General features: G+C 51.2%; 3 protein-coding genes across 6 annotated transcripts; all 3 read left to right on the top strand.

Annotated features, from left to right (window-relative positions):
* Positions 1-661: 661 nt before the first annotated feature.
* LOC128275708 (leucine-rich repeat-containing protein 58) lies at positions 662-7,354 on the top strand. 4 transcript variants are annotated; one of them, XM_053014301.1, is made up of 6 exons: positions 662-806; positions 3,962-4,667; positions 5,263-5,479; positions 6,346-6,535; positions 6,630-6,723; positions 6,791-7,354. In XM_053014301.1, the coding sequence occupies exons 2-6, from the start codon at positions 4,177-4,179 to the stop codon at positions 6,867-6,869; spliced, it is 1,071 nt and encodes a 356-aa protein (XP_052870261.1). In that variant the 5' UTR covers positions 662-806; positions 3,962-4,176; the 3' UTR covers positions 6,870-7,354. The 4 variants fall into 4 exon arrangements, 3 of the variants coding, with proteins under 3 accessions (XP_052870261.1, XP_052870260.1, XP_052870262.1); XM_053014300.1 differs by lacking the exon at positions 662-806 and adding an exon at positions 3,089-3,312; XM_053014302.1 differs by lacking the exon at positions 662-806 and adding an exon at positions 3,312-3,387.
* A 1,433-nt stretch (positions 7,355-8,787) lies between these two features.
* LOC128271943 (facilitated trehalose transporter Tret1-like) lies at positions 8,788-13,429 on the top strand. The gene is made up of 6 exons (XM_053009635.1): positions 8,788-8,994; positions 10,875-11,284; positions 11,351-11,792; positions 11,862-12,031; positions 12,095-12,640; positions 12,712-13,429. The coding sequence occupies exons 2-6, from the start codon at positions 11,051-11,053 to the stop codon at positions 12,979-12,981; spliced, it is 1,662 nt and encodes a 553-aa protein (XP_052865595.1). The 5' UTR covers positions 8,788-8,994; positions 10,875-11,050; the 3' UTR covers positions 12,982-13,429.
* A 1,040-nt stretch (positions 13,430-14,469) lies between these two features.
* Positions 14,470-15,934, top strand: LOC128271945 (beta-1,3-glucan-binding protein-like). Its single transcript, XM_053009637.1, has 3 exons — positions 14,470-14,709; positions 14,784-14,938; positions 15,008-15,934. Exons 1-3 carry the CDS (start codon positions 14,479-14,481, stop codon positions 15,804-15,806), a joined length of 1,185 nt encoding a protein of 394 aa, XP_052865597.1. The 5' UTR covers positions 14,470-14,478; the 3' UTR covers positions 15,807-15,934.
* Positions 15,935-15,960: the final 26 nt, after the last annotated feature.

Consider the following 15,960-nt stretch of genomic DNA (forward strand, 5'->3'; position numbering starts at 1 on the left):
TGTACGATTGATTTTTGCGAGGCCGAGAGACCCGGACGAACAGGTGCACGCGGCGCAGTTACTGAGGGCGCCGGAGGCCGGATGTTCCAGCTTTCGTTGATTTTACGGATATCTTCCGCGGTGGTCGCATCTACCCTCGCAACATGCTGATTGTAGAGCTCCGTTACTGTGGTACTGTCCATTACTTCATCGATTCCCTCTGTCGTGAGAAAATCGCTCCAAAAGTCTTCCGATCCATCGTCCTTACTTTCGTCTACCATCACTGATCGGGATGCCATTTTGGGCTGGTTGAAAACTACAACAATTGTTTTAAATTTCGGACTCGCACCGGTCACTTATTTGCTTCGTTTGCATTGGAACTTGACGCGTCCATTGTGACAGCACAGGGTGACTCCAAAGTTTTGATTCCTTCACAGCACGCTGTCATCGAAAAGGCTTATTGTAACGTCCATTTTCTTCGTCCCCGATGGTTTTTCGTAATATTGTATAGTTTGTCGTTATTAGTTTGTCGTTCTGGAGCGTCGTTTGATTATTTTTATAAAACACTTTAAAAAAACGCCAAAGATTATTGTTTCATCCAGATAATTTCACCGCCTAAACAAATGTTTCCAATGTCTTGCATAAACACTTGGCGGTTTGTTTTGGTTCTAAACGTCAGAAAGCGAAATGCGCGGCATTGTCGCGGTCCTGTGATGTTATAAATACTTTCGAGTGGTGGTGGGGCCACTCTTTGGAAACAAATCCCGCACCGACCACACATTCGTCGCTCGTCATCGTTCTTGCTTGGTGCAGCTGTTTATTGAGAGGTAAAATATCGAACAGGAAAAAAAACAATCCTTCAATCGTTGCACTCCGTTTCGAGAGAGCCAAACCAAAGTGAGCTGATGCGTAGTAGACTGGTGGCCATCTACTACCATTCGTAGTACAGTTGATTTTTTCGGTTTTGTGCCCAACAAATTGAGTGAGCCAGTGATCCAGGCAGAGGGCGTTTGGCCGTGATTGGTTTTTTAATTCGTTCGTCAACGCGACATGTTTTCCCGCTCCGAAGCGTGGGTCAAACTGTACAGGAAGCTGCTCGTCCAGCTGAACGAGTGCTTCACCGGCGCCCGTCAGCCTCCGCAACAAACCGTCCATCGGGATGGAAGCTGGACGCTTTGCCGTAGCGCACTGGCCGAGTACAGGAATCGTCGGGAACGGACGGCACGTCGGGAGCAGCTAGAGCTGGTGCGCGAAATCATAGCAGCCCGTGAGATTGCACAACACTGTCGCAGTAACAATCGGATGTACAGTGAACTGGCGCTTGTCCAAGGAGACAATCTCCAACAACCAGCGTCGAAGGACGAGCGGCTGTCGTTTTTACGGCGCGTCTTTCTCGAGCACCGGTACGTGTTCGAAGCTATCGCCAAACACATTCGCACGGTCGAGCTGCTATCCGACGTTCCGGTTAATCCGTCGCTGAAGCCGCTCATACTGAACCGCTCCACGCTGGAGCCGGAAACATTGCGGCGGTTGACGGAGTTTGTGCTGGAGAGCGAATACTGCGGGCGCGTGCACATTTACACCGACGCTTCGAAAGCCCCGGACGGTCAGTGTGGAATCGGAGTGTACGACGAAACGAACGGCGTCCGCATTGCGTTGCAGCTGGCACTGGATACGAGCATCATGACGGCGGAAACGCTCGCCATCAAGGTGGCCATGCAACACATAGCGGACCGCGGGATACGGGAGGCCGTCCTGCTTACCGACAGCCAGGCGGCATGCCTGTTTCTAAAGCGCAACCGCGACTCGCGGGTTCGGAATGCGGTGGCGCACGAGATTCTGCGAATGGCGCAAACGTTTCAGGTGACGATCCAGTGGATACCGGGCCACGTGGAGGTGAGCGGTAACCAGATAGCGGACGAACTGTCACGAGCTGCCGCTGGCCGCGCACGCCAAACCAATGCCCTGCTGGAGAATGAAATTTTTATCCACGACGCGATCCAGTACTTCGAGGAGCGACGAGCGGCGCTCATTAACAAGTGGTACCAGGAGTACGTTCGCCTGAAGGGCAAGTCTTTGAAGCAGTTAATGGGCATGTCGGACAGCGTCGATGTACCGCCGTGTATGACGGATTAGGCCGCCCACTGTAACCGTGCCGTGTTTTAGGTGTGGGACGAATCATAGCGCGAAAGTAACACATTCCGTACGGCCGGGTATTTGCCAATGGCCGATACCCGTATCTTATTGTAAGTGATTTTTGGCGCCGCGAAGGGTAGAGCGATGAACGTGTGAACGTCCGCTACCCGTCCGAAGCTCCGTAGGTCAGCATTTTGGTGGCCAAATGAGAAGGTGAGCCACAAGAGTGAAGCATGTTCTTTCATTTACGTTCTTGTGCACCTTCAGCTTTAAACGTGTTTGGTTTATTTCATTTACACACTACAGATTCCTTTTGCGTAGCAGACGCACAACCATAATTTATTTTTGGCTAAGCTTTCCAGCTTCATTTCACCCATCATTCAGCGTTCAAGCCAGTTGTCCGCCATTCTCGTCGTCTATTTCATAATCGCTTATGTTCCAATTGTGGCGAGTTCTTTCAAATATCTAGCGTTAAGCTATTGGCGAATGAAATGAATATTTGACCAGCCGCGGTATTTCGTGTCCTTGGACGGACGCAGAGCGCCAGCCACGGCGTTGATGACTACTGATGGTTGTTAATTTATACCGATTAAGACAATTGAAATGTAGGCATTCAGTGGCTGCGCGGAAGAGAAATCGGTGCCAGAAGGCCAATAGAAACGCTCTCTCTTTCTCACACACTCGCGACCCGGTGTTGTTGGATTGCAAACGCTCACACAATGGCAACGAGTTGTAATGACGGTGAACACACGTTTAAGTCGTGCCTATTGGATGGCAGGATTACTGTGTGTGACATACCATTGCCTTTGCTTATCACCCAAACTGGAACCGTGCTTTAGAACTGACCCAGAGAAAGAGAGAGAGAGAGAGGGAGTACAGTAAGATTCAACGGTGTGTGCGAAATTGGCCGCACTCCGTTGGGGGAACGCCACAAATGATCGTTCCCGGTCGCCGAGCTATCAGTCGATTGGAAGTTGCCTGGGCTAGCGGTCGCGGACCACACTCGGACGTGCGTCGTGCGTTGCGCGAGATACTCTGTCCTTGCGTACCTCTCTCGCTCGCTCTGGCCCTGGGGTGGAGGTAATGCACGGTTTGCACGGTCCGGCTGGGGAGCAACGGGCGCACTGATAAGCGGCTTGCGGTTCGAGCGCACGGCAGACAACGATTTCCGTCACTCGCCTCCAGCAAGGAGTTGAAGTAAGTTTGTGTCGCAGATTGAGCTGCCTGCTGGTATCGAACAGCTGAAACAGCTCCCCCAACGTCTCCGACCCGGTAAAGATCGGTCTAGATTCGTTAAGAACCCCCAACGAGCCGTGAGTTTTGTATCGAAGAAGCTATGTGTAGGGGCTACCAGCAACAGTAACCACGGGCCAAGTAATCGCTAACCGTGCAAGTGCTCTGTTATCGCCTGCCAGATAGTCGCCTCACGACGGAACCATCGCGTAGTGGCACTGTGTCGCGATCGAGGGTGAGCATGGTGCGTGCGCACCAACGACGCGTTGAAGAAATTTACCCATTTTTTGCCACTTTATCGTTTCCGGCGTGCCACTGTGGGCCCGTGCGTGAGAGATTCTTGCGCCTGCCCCTTTTCTCGATGCCAATATTAGTGGCCATCTATTTGGGTTCAAGAAGTAACGTGCCGATTACGGCTGCCTTTTTCGTGTTTATTTATTGGTTGTTCTATTTTCATCGTAGAACCATCATCATCACGCCAACGTTCCTTCTTCGTTTGCTTCACGCCCCAGCGATTTCGCAGTGATTGTACCGTCGCCTGGTCGCGGTCGGAACAGTCAACTGGTGCGCCATATGCTTATTTATACCTTTTTTCGAATTTGAACCTTTACAGACAACATCCGCTGCATCAGCAACGTATGAGCTACCTTTAGATTGTGTGTCGCGTCGGTGTCGGTGGTAAACAGCAAAACAGCAATCCCGCCGAGTAGACATCAACAAGGCGCGAAATTGGAAAACAACAACTAGGGACCGCTGCTGCGGCGCGCTACATCAGCCAAGCACAGGTGTTGCCAGCCTTCCGGTATCGTAGGGACAGTGGACAGCAGAATGGATGTCGTGTACACGTCCGACAGCTGCGACAGTGATTCGCGCGAGCAGAAAACCGTTGACCTGGGCCATTCGAACAAGCGGCACCTGGACGACGATCTGTTGCGCGTGTCCAAGTCCAAGAAGCTGGCGGAAGATATCGAGACCGTGCTGCTGAACCACAACAAGCTGGTGCGCGTTCCGTCTTCGCTGACGGACTTTACGAACCTCCGGGTGCTGGACCTGAGCAACAACCAGCTCGAGCGGCTTCCGGACGTGATCACGCAGTGCCAGCTGACGACGCTGATCGTGAAGAATAACCTTTTGACGGACAAGTCGCTACCGAAGTCGCTCCTCGCGACGGTCGGCAGCGGCCTGAAGGAGCTGAATCTGAGCGGCAACCGGTTCGAGCACTTTCCCGAGCAGATCGTCGAACTGCGCTCGCTCAAGTATCTGTACCTCGGTGGCAATCAGATCACGAACGTGTCGAAGGACATCTGGAAGCTGCAGCAGTAAGTAGCTCTAGCTCTAGCACGAGACGACAGCGAGTGACCGCGAAAGCGCACGGCATGATGGGCCGTGTGCAAATTTGGTGCAATCTGCCGACGCGTGAGTTTGCACTTTTCTTTTTGCGCTCAAGGGGGCTCAAGGGGCAAAAGAGCTCGATGTTCAACGGCGTTGGCAACGACATTGAGCCTTTTGTTTATTATACTACGTGCTTGTCGTTTGGACGCTGCATGAACTTTACTCTTTCGAACGGAAGATACTGAGCCGGCCGGCAACAACTCAGCCAGCTGTGTATGACGCAGATTATTGGAAGAGAGCGAAGCGAATGGGCGATCGCCCAATTCGTTTATCTGTCCCCGGAGATACCGAGAGATAGCCCGTTATCGGACCAAGCGGGACGGTTGTAGCTCGAGATGCCATTTGGCGGTACAGTTTGAATGTCATCAATTCGTGTACCCGAATGTGTAGCGAAACCAAAGAAACAATGAACGGCCAGGTGAAAATGGCCCACCAATAGGGATGCGGACAATGACTGACAATTAAACGTTTTTGTGTGTTCTCATTAGATTTGCTTTCTAAGGCGTCGTTTCCATTTTTCAGCTTGCAACTACTGTCCCTCGGTGGCAACCTGATCAGCGAGATTCCGGAAACCGTTGGCCTGCTGAACCATCTGCATGCGCTCGTCCTTTGTGATAATCAGATCGAGGCGCTGCCCGCGTCCATCGCACGCCTGGTGAACCTAAAATCGCTGCTGCTGCACAAGAACCAGCTGCGACATCTGCCACGGGAAATCATAACGTTGAAAAACCTCACCGAGGTGAGTAACGATCGCGTAGCGAAGAGTGAAGCTACGGAGTGAACAGGCTAGTTACATCATCTTGACCTCATTTCGCGCTGATCCTTGTCACAGTACTTTCCGACACTCGACAAGTGGTCTACTAAGCCCACGCACTAAGTGGGGTTTTATTCTATGCGGGATCGCGTTCAAGCACGTTCGCTAAATGTCGTCGTTAAAGTTACCGTGTGATGTGATAAGAGCCTCGCCAGGGCCTGCCGCAAAAGACAACGTTTTTCAAGATAACCTTCTCCGACCACTGCAGGCTGGTCTGCGGGGTTCGTCCGGGTTTCTTTCTTTTCCGTCCAAGCCGTACATGCAGTTTGGTGCATCGCTCACCAGTTTGACACAATTACGAGCAAAATCATATTGTCAATCAAATTTAATTACACGAGAGGGGTTTAGTTGCAAGTCATGCCGCCACAGCGAGTACCATTCAGCAGAAGAACAATGTTACGAAAAGCTCACACTATCGATTGCCCACCCCTTTCACCTCTAGGTTCTTTCCAATCAATCGGTAAACAGGAAACTGTTTCAAAAATGGCGTCATAAATTACACAAGAACGAACGAAGTTCAAGTGCGCTTTTGATGAGGCGTCATTCTTGGACGCGGAGCCATGGATGGTTGACAAAGTTGAAGCCTGCTGATAAGACACCGAGCGCAGATTTTGTATTGCGATTAACAACAAGGGCAATTAAGCGATCGCCAATTGTCCTCTGGCCGATCAGCACCGATCGCTCCCGATTGATTCTTATACAAACAGATTCGAAGGGAAGGGATCCTTGTGATAAGAATCAAGGGTTGCACTTTCGATTCTTGTAACGGTTTCGGTTTTCCTCTCTTGTAGCTAAGTTTGCGTGACAATCCATTGGTCGTGCGTTTCGTCAAGGATATGACCCTGAATCCTCCCAGTCTGCTGGAGCTTGCCGGGCGTACCGTAAAATCCAGTGCCATTCGCTACGGGCCGGATGATTTGCCGCGTATGCTGATTGAGTACCTGCAAACTGCCAACTGCTGTGTTAACCCCAACTGCAAGGGTAAGAAGTACTTCCACCGATAAGCAGCTCGAGGCTGTCGTTTTCTTCAGTGGATCTCACAACGGATTGCCATTTTGTTTCATTCAATTTGCAGGAGTGTTTTTCGACAACCGCGTGGAGCACATCAAGTTTGTGGACTTTTGTGGCAAATATCGTATTCCGCTGTTGCAGTATTTGTGTTCTTCCAAGTATGTACACTGTGCAATAGGCGTATATGGACATCGATGGAAATTAAACCAAATCTTTTGTCCGCAGGTGCGTCGCCGACACGAGCTCTTCCGATGCAGGCGCTGAACCGAGTAGCAGCATGATGCGTAAAGTTTTGCTCGGCTAAAAGATGGCCCCATGTCGACGGCAAACGTTCACCGTCTCGGAGGATTTACCATTCCGTCATATCTTCCGGGTTATGGTGCACAAGAATGGGAAACTTTTGGGATGATCTTCCAATTAGTGCCTTCACTTCATTGGCGACGAGAGAGTGTGTAAATGGATGCAGGGTGTAAAATGAGATTATAGTTACAAGTGGCGGTGCCGGTCACACCAATGAATCGCAGGAGCAGAAAGCCAACCATCGAACGCGGGTTATTGTTATTTGGATTTGGATTGTAGGAAAAGGACGTTCGGTGCCGAAGGGCGCTTGGAAAATGTCGACAGACTTCTCCACTTCAAACAGCAGCATCATCCTTATCGTTAGCGTAACGCAGGTGGGAAGATATGTGATGTGCTCCAAGAGCAGCAAAGTAAAGGGCAAATGAATAGGTTATGTTTTGTGTGGAAGGTATAAAAGAAGAGCCGAGATAGAAACAGCTACACCAATGATTGCACCGTGTTGAGGCTGTGTGTTGCATCTACTTTAAACAATATCACAATCGTCGCCGGAACAATTGTTGTGAACGACTGATGGTCGGATTTGTTTTGCTTTTCGGTAACCACGATGCAAACAATTTGTAAAACGATAAGCAATTGCCGATTTTTGCCGGTCCGCCACCAAAAAGTAGGTCAAGTACGGCAAGAAGTCGTAGTAATTAATAACAAAATCTGACCCAACGTTTTGCGGTAAGTATGGTGTTTTGAAAGCTCACCACTATCTGTCGATCCTCGGAGAATATCTCATGGTTTGACAAGATAAGATAAAATTGAACCTACAACATGCTTGGAAGGGTGGCTAATAAAAACTCAACTGCATTAAACTCAGAAACTTTTTGTTAAAACAGCCATTGAAAAGTGTTCGGAGGAAATATGTTGAATTTACATCGTAGTCACGTACGTGCCGAAGAATAAGGTAGACTGTGGGGCCTTCAAAGGATACATTTCTTGAACATTCAAGTATTTACATAATTGTTATTATCGTTTTTAAGAATAAAATCTAGTTAGAAGTACTTATTAGAACATATTTTGTAAACATTCTGTTATTTTACATTTATTTCGTTGCCCCGATATATTTCTACCGTTGTCATACAGCTGGCCTGGGTTCGATTCCCTTGCCGGTGTGACGGGGGGTTGGCGCGGCAAACAACCCCACCAGTAAAAAACAACGTTACAGTAGACAACAGAGATTAACATTGTCTCTGTTGCATACCAAGACCGCCAGGGGGTTGTATCACAGCAGATGAACCAATGAAGTTATATTTATCCTTGTTATGAATATTTTACTTGAATTATGTAATAATAATGTAGAAAAGTTTTAGATGCACAAAGTTTGATGCTATTGATCATCAAGATGAGCACTGTTTGAATTTGTTTAAACAATCTTGAATTTAAGACCGTTATTATTGAACTTTTAGTTGCAAATAATAGGTTACATAGCTCATGATCGCAAAGTGGCTCCAAAGCATACCTAAATGTACGCCAACGATTCGTGCCTTTTTCGCAATACTAATTTCCCATTAAAAAATTGAAGCCACGTTTCCATCGGTTACAGCCATTTGGCCACCAAACGCGCGCCAAACGGGGTCCATGCTAAAACGGAAGACAATTTTTAACGGATTATCGGTGTGATTTTGTTGCACTGCTTGAAGGGCTTACACGCAGTCAGTGCAAGTTGTGCAAACGTTGCACTTTTAAAACCCGCCGCAGCGCGTTGGCCGCGCGGGATCCACCGGTGCTCGTCCTTCATGGTCACCCGAGACAGCTGACCAGCACCGCATGGCGCAGTCGCAGTCGTGAAGTCGGTCTCTACGGACAGTTTTCTCAGGCGCCCAGTTCCGCTCTGGTGGTAGTGGTGCACAATAGAGCGGTAGTGGTGCGGTGCCGTTGTTCGATGGTAAACAGTGAACGGTGAACGTGCGCGCGTACGATGGTGGGGTGTTGTTTACGTTCGACTCACGCTGTCAAAATACACGGTTCCGCTGCTGCCCGCTGCTAAGTCGCGTTTTTTTGCTGATGCTGTGAAATCCGGTGGAGAGACCGCGTCCCGGGCTCCCGGGCCGTCTGTCCAGTGGTGGTCCCCGAACATCGATGTAAGTTTCCGTGCGACCTCCCCGCCCCTAGTGCTAGTTACCCATGCTTCACTGCGCCACGCGCCCGCAGAACGTGATATCGATGGAGACGCATTATCAGTCTGTGGAGTAGTTGATCGGTTATTAATCCATTTCCGCCAAGAATTGGTTTAATTGAGCCTTACACCGTATCGAAGAGCGTGAGCGGAATAAATTAAGTGCGACGACTCCGCCGTTCGTGCGTGTCTGCAACCATGTGTGTATGGGTGTGTGTGCGTGAGAATTCGTGCACTGCTGGGCCCTCCGATTTGTATTTGTTCGGTTCGCTCGTTCGGTTCTAACGATTGCTCCAGTTTATTGACCTCGGGTACGATGCGAACTCCGCCGACTTCGTTTCCGCCGGATTGAGAAAAACATTCTCGAACAATTAAAGCCAATCGAAACTGAATCGAGTCTATTAAGCATCCATTGTTGGGCGAAGCAATGGCAGCCCTGAATGAACCCAAATCGAGTTAAGTCCTTTCACTTTCTGCGTCCTTGGTGCATGGTTTGTGTGCGTGCGCGTCGGTCGTCTGGTGCATTCGCCCTCCCCGATTGGCTTCGGTGTGTTGGTGGTTTATCTTTGTTTTGGTCCGCGAAGGTACGCCAGCCGCCCGGTCGAACCAAACACAAACATTTTGCACCGACCACGTGCTTTGTTTGCGGTTTTTTTTTGCCGCTGACTATTTTTTCGCCCTCATCCATCACAAGGCGCCGTGCGTGCGTGACGTTCGTGCCGGTGGTGCCGGAGTTATCGCTTTTGCGCCCCGTCGCGGTTGTTATCATTGTGCTTTAATAATAATGTTATCACAATCATCCACTGGCCATCTGGCGGCATCGTGGCTGCCGCTGTTTGTGTGCTCGAAACTTTTCGAAGACACACAGGATTCGAAAGGGTAATTTCAATCGACTGGTTGATTGGAATACATTTTCGCAGGCCACACGGCACACAGCTGGATGGTGTTGGCAATGGTAGCGTAGATCGAAAATTAAATTTTAATGTCGCAATTCACATTTGCATGTTGAACTGCCGATGCTCAGTAAGCCATGGCAATATTTTGTGTCTTTTGTTGCCTGTCTAAACAAATCGAATTTACCATGGCGATTTTTTTATTCTACCCACGACTAGAGGCTAGTCTTTTGGAATTCTCAACTCTACTCAAAAATCTGATTCGGAACGGATATATGAAGAAACAGCTGACTGTATGAGGAGTGCGCCCTGGTCTGCACTCCGCCATCTTTTAAGGTTAGAGATAAGCACTAGCCATGATAAGAGAGTTTCGCGTAGTTGAGGACCTTTAACAACTTGTGATAAAGTCAGTGGCATCAATTTATCGGTTGTGGGTCCTTCATGCACTACAAAGAGTGAACGTTCGTACGTATTGTTACTTAAACAAATAATGAATCAGATAAATAATGGATGCGTTTCGTCTCCATTGCCCGGTTTTGCCTTTCCTTATCGCTATACATTTGAGAGTATGTGTTTGGTAATGTATCTTGACTGCGAGTGCTTTCGACTTACAGCGGAACCACAAAACCTTGGTCGGATATATGTCTCGGTCTGGGCCTCTTATCACGCGTTCTGTCAATCTTGCGGCCCTCCGTCGGTGGTGGCTAATAAAAGCGCAAGCTTCATGCGAAAACCGACGTAGGTTGTGTGGCGTAGGTCTGGCCACAACCTTATCGGCCGGCCTGGAAGAGAGGAAGACTCCATCAACATGGCTTATCGCCGGTGCCTAGGTTTAGGGGTGGCGGCTGTTAGGACAATCTGATACCTTACGGGCGTTGCACAGAACCACGGCGGACCCTGTATGGTCGGGCCATTTATCACCCGCTTGTTGACGGCTATCCATTGCGCGCAGTTCACCGGGGGCGGCAGGCACGCATTTCTCCAGTCATCACTCCACTGGTCAACAGATCAGGTTCAGAAAGCCGGACAGTATCTCGCACGCTGCTCTTACACTACTCTTGCTGTCTGTGATATCTGGATGTCCGGGAAAGGTTGGAACCAGGCAACGTGACCACGCTCCGGAGAGCTATGGCTCCCGTTGAAAATGGCCAGGCTGTGGAGGGAAATTGCATTGAGCTGGTCGAACGCACACCGGTTGCAGCGAAGGCGGGCCACGAAGACGAACGGAAGATGCTTTCGCACGATCTGGAAGCCCAACCGCTGGCGGCAGGGCCCGACACCAACAATGGTTCGTCGCACAGGTCGGGCGACGGCAGGCCGAGTGTTCCCAAAGTGATCGGTTGGAAGGAAGGCTATCATCAGGTAACGAGACGTGACAATTCGTTAACCAACAGATCCTTAATCCGCATCTCGTCTGCCGCCTTTCAGGTGCTGGCCACCTGCCTCGTAAACCTCATGGTCGTCCAGGCGGGCATTAACATGACGTACTCGGCCATCCTGCTGCCGCAGCTGTCCGAGCCCGACAGCCCGATCCTGATCGGTCGAAACGAAGCATCCTGGATCGCGTCGGTCGTGACGATCGCTCTGCCGCTCGGGTCGCTCGTGGTGGGCCAGCTGATGGACCAGTTCGGGCGCAAGAAGGTATCGTTGGCTACCTGTGTCCCGTTTGCGGTTGGCTGGCTGCTGATTGCCGGGGCGTCGAACGTGAGCATGATCTACATCGCCCGCATTATCCTGGGCACTTCCGGTGGCCTTACCACGGTGGCTCTCGTGTACGTGAGCGAAATATCGCACGTCTCGCTACGCCCGATGCTGCTCTGCGCCAACAGTGTCTTTGTTTCGTTTGGCATCCTTCTCACGTGCGTGTTAGGTAAGTGGATACGACCCAAGATTCCCCGGATCGCCCGGTACCTTTACGGTGTACTCTTCCTTTCCCTAGCGGTCTTTTTTGACTGGCGTGCTATAGCGTACATCTTCGCCGGTTTCTCGATCGTTACGTTTCTACTGCTGCTCATGATCCCGGAGTCTCCTCACTGGCTGATGACCTTTACGAAGCAGGACCCATCGAAGGCGAGAGACGTCTTGAGCTGGCTGTACCGTGACAAGCAGGTGAGCGAGCCGTAGAGAAGGAAGAGAGGGCACCCTCTTGATCTAACTCCGCTTCATTTTTAGCTTGCCGAGGAGCAGTACCGACAGATCGTCTCCAGCGCTAGCCCTCGCCATCTGTCGGCCACCAAGAAGGGCAGTGTTCTGGGGGCGCTCTCGCCCAAGGTTTTCCTGCAGCCGCGAGTTTACCGACCGATGACGATACTGCTGCTGGTGTTCCTGTTCCAGCAGCTGTCCGGGGCATATGTGCTGATCTTCTACGCCCTGAACGTGTTTCAGGAAATCAACGGTGCCGGTGTGACCGGAGAGACGGAAGGTCAAACGTTCAACCAATACACCGCCCTGGTCGTGTTGGGACTGATACGGTTCGTTATGTCCATCGTGACGTCCGGGTGTTCACGAAAGTATGGCCGTCGGCCACTTCTGTGCATATCCGGGCTGGCGATGGGTGTCTGCATGGCCACTGCGGCTCTGTACATCGATTTCATGCCAGGTGCCACAGACACCGGAAGCTATGCGCTGCTCGTCTGTGTGCTGGGCTACGTTTGCTTTAGCGCGCTCGGTTACCTCGTACTACCGTGGACAATGATTGGCGAGCTTCTACCCACGGATGTAAGTATGCGCCGGTGCGCCAAAACGTCCGCGGTTCATCTGTAGTAACTTTATGGCGATTTTTCTTGCAGGTTAAGGGTAAGCTCGGTGGTTTCACCGTGTCCGTCGCGTACGTGTTGATGTTTGGCGTGGTCAAGGTGTTTCCCTACCTGTTGGAGCTCGTTGCAATTCGCGGGATCTTCTACCTGTACGCGGCCACCAGTTTGGCTGGCGTAGCATATATCTACTGGTACGTGCCGGAAACGTTCGGTAAAAGTTTTGTCGAAATCGAGCAACACTTTGCGACGCGTCGCCATTCCATTGGCAACCGGAAGGCTGGCACTGACGGAAGCGCTACTTAACTTTTGGAAGCTTTAAGACAAGAGAACTGAGCTTAGGGTAGGTTTTGGATATAGTTAGAGGTACGGCAGGACGTGTTAGTTATACTTTGACAATATCGGATGCCCCAAATACGTGGGGGACACGGAAAAGTAAGAAATAATTCGAATTATCGGGACTGGCGGCGGTCGACGATCGGTAGGAGTCCACCGTTGAAACAGAGCAACAAATCTTCCAAAGTAAGAGTTTAAGAAATCGAAAACTTAGTACCTTAGTGAAGCCAAACCAACGAAGCCTGACGAAGAAATAGCCGACGCGGAAGCACCAAACGATTCAAACGTCAATTCGAGGCTATCTCACATTAGTGTAAGCGACCGACGGAGGATTGGACATGCCACAGAAGCATTGTTTACTACTGTTTTATGCAATGCCATTAGTTTAAGTAAATTTTTACCACAAAGACAATAAAGTAAGCAGTTTTCAATCCAAAACACGTTCAATATTCATTGCGTACGTCCCGATGTAAATGTTTCTCCGAAACGCTTCATTTTCAGCTGGGAGCACATGGGAGGCACAGCTGTGCCGATCTGGCCTCGAACGGTTTCGTAATTAACATTAACATCAGCATTTTAAATACATTCTGCGAAAAGGGGGCTTCACGAAACAGTTCAGAAGCTTAATTACTACCATCGAACCGATCGGAACGAGTAAATGAATGGAAAAGCACCAGCCGGGGTCCACGTATTCAAATTGAACGAGGATAAGATGGTCTCATTTTTCTTTCGCGGCTTGGGATCTCGGATTTCAACATGAATTCATTCTTCAATGCGTACTTTCGCGAATCTTAGTTGGACTAATAATTAGGCTACGGCATGGTTTTTGAATATTACGACGATCAATTCGGCAATAATCGTTGTGTAACTTGGGCGATGGCGCGCGGCAGTTCCATCATGGGCTCAGATCAGCTGCCTTCGTCGCTGGTGCGCGTCACGGTGCTGACGCCTTCAGCTGCTGAAAACATAGTTTTTCATTGCCCGATTCTTATCGCCCTGTCATCCATCCATCGGCCACCGTCCGACCGGTGCCACCCGGAGGGCAGCGTCCGTCACTGAGCACCCACCGGGAACGCCGCGGGTGTGGCGTTAGACTGCAATAAAAACATCACCCGCACCCGGCCGCACCGTGTCCGACATGACAGTTGCGATTATAATCTGACTGGGGTTCGGAATCGGGGACGGCTTTGCGACACACAGTGGACACAGTGGTGATGCTCCAACTTTCACACCGACGCTACTTCCGAGTGCCGTGGGGGGCCATCGAATGCGCGCCCGATGATCGATGGTGACTGGCCGCCGGTAAATCAATGCCCGGCAAGCATAATTATGCTGTCGGTCGGGGCGAGGGCGGCCGGTACGGGAACCGTTTCCCACGATCCCGGGAGCGCGGCTTAGTATATAAGACTGTCGCCAAAGGTGTCCACAGTGACAGTTCTATCCGGTTTAAAAGTTGAACGAGCAGCGATGCGTGCGCGAAATCTGTGCCCCATGCTGGTGGTCCTCGCGTTGGCCGCGAGTGTGCTGGCCGGAAAGACAAGCTCGAGCTCCAAGTGTCAGGAGAAGTCCCTTACGACGGCCAGCGGTGTGAAGGCCCCGTCAGGTCCGTTCTGTCCGGGAGATCTCATCTTCGAGGACACATTCGATGGGTTCGATCTGGATACCTGGCAGCACGAGAATACTCTCGCGGGGAACACGGTACGCGTTGGAGGCGGAACCATGTTGAGCCGACGTAATGACTTACGGTTGCTTGCCTTTTTCCGACCCTCCAGGACTCGGAGTTTCAGTGGTTCACGAACAATCGGTCGAACTCTTTCGTCAAGGAGGGCAACCTGTTCATCAAACCGACCCTGACGGTGGATGAGTTCGGTGAGCCGTTCCTACGGTCGGGTGTGCTGAACATCCACGGAGGTTCTCCGGCCGACCAGTAAGATAGGGCATGGCGGAGAGAGAGCGACAGGCCCGTTCCCTTTCTTGTTTGGTTTCTCATCCCCAGATGTACAAAACACTCCGCCGGTGGCTGCGAGCGGCGCGGCACACACGGGCAGGTACTGAACCCGGTCAAGAGTGCCAGCATCCGAACGGTGGACTCGTTTGCGTTCCGGTACGGCAAGGTGGAGGTAAGCGCCAAGCTACCGGCCGGCGACTGGTTGTGGCCCGCCGTCTGGTTTCTGCCGAAAGTGAGCGCCTACGGGCGATGGCCGGCGTCCGGGGAGATCGATCTGCTGGAATCGAAGGGCAACCGGGACCTAATCAAGAACGGCATAAACGTCGGAATCGAACAGGTTACGTCGGCGCTCAAGTTTGGCCCGAACGTGGCCTACAGCTCGCCGGAACTGGCGACCCCCGGTACGTCGTTCACGCGGAACTCGGAGTCGGGCAAGGGCTACCAGACCGGGTTCCACCGGTACCAGATGGAGTGGACACCGGACCACATCACGTTCAGCATCAACGACATCGAGACGGGCACGGTGAAGGTCGGCACCGGGTTCTGGCAGAAGGGTAACTTCAATATTAGTGCCCCGGGGCTGGATAATCCGTGGCGCTACGGCAGCATTATGGCCCCGTTCGACCAGGAGTTCTACTGTCAGGTGACGCTGGCGGTCGGCGGGTCCGAACACTTCTCGGACGACGACATCAACCCGACGCGCAAACCGTGGCAGAATGGGTCACCGGGCGCCATGACGGACTTTTGGAACGGCAAGAACGATTGGCTGCCGACGTGGAACCTGGACGACGCCGAATCGAAGGATGCGTTGATGCAGCTGGACTACGTGCGAGTTTGGGCGCTCTGAAGCGAACCACGGCTGGGGACAATAACTAGCGCAGTAGTGCTATTGAGCGGTAGGACCTTAGTACCTTATCCAGGCCTTCCTATTCCGAGCTATTGCAAATAAATAACCGACCACCGATTCTATCTTTGATCTCCAAAAAAAAGGACGATACCCC

This window comes from Anopheles cruzii, chromosome 3 (genome assembly GCF_943734635.1).
Source record: "Anopheles cruzii chromosome 3, idAnoCruzAS_RS32_06, whole genome shotgun sequence".
In the NCBI taxonomy this organism is placed as follows: domain Eukaryota; kingdom Metazoa; phylum Arthropoda; class Insecta; order Diptera; family Culicidae; genus Anopheles; species Anopheles cruzii.

Coding starts and splice junctions, on each gene's coding strand:
- LOC128271945 (XM_053009637.1), top strand. CDS start 14,479: ATGCGTGCGCGAAATCTGTGCCCCATGCTGGTGGTCCTCGCGTTGGCC. Junction 14,710..14,783: donor ATACTCTCGCGGGGAACACG/GTACGCGTTGGA, acceptor CCGACCCTCCAG/GACTCGGAGTTTCAGTGGTT. Junction 14,939..15,007: donor GGAGGTTCTCCGGCCGACCA/GTAAGATAGGGC, acceptor TCTCATCCCCAG/ATGTACAAAACACTCCGCCG.
- LOC128275708 (XM_053014301.1), top strand. CDS start 4,177: ATGGATGTCGTGTACACGTCCGACAGCTGCGACAGTGATTCGCGCGAG. Junction 4,668..5,262: donor GACATCTGGAAGCTGCAGCA/GTAAGTAGCTCT, acceptor TCCATTTTTCAG/CTTGCAACTACTGTCCCTCG. Junction 5,480..6,345: donor CGTTGAAAAACCTCACCGAG/GTGAGTAACGAT, acceptor CCTCTCTTGTAG/CTAAGTTTGCGTGACAATCC.
- LOC128271943 (XM_053009635.1), top strand. CDS start 11,051: ATGGCTCCCGTTGAAAATGGCCAGGCTGTGGAGGGAAATTGCATTGAG. Junction 12,032..12,094: donor GGCTGTACCGTGACAAGCAG/GTGAGCGAGCCG, acceptor CTTCATTTTTAG/CTTGCCGAGGAGCAGTACCG. Junction 12,641..12,711: donor GCGAGCTTCTACCCACGGAT/GTAAGTATGCGC, acceptor TTTTTCTTGCAG/GTTAAGGGTAAGCTCGGTGG.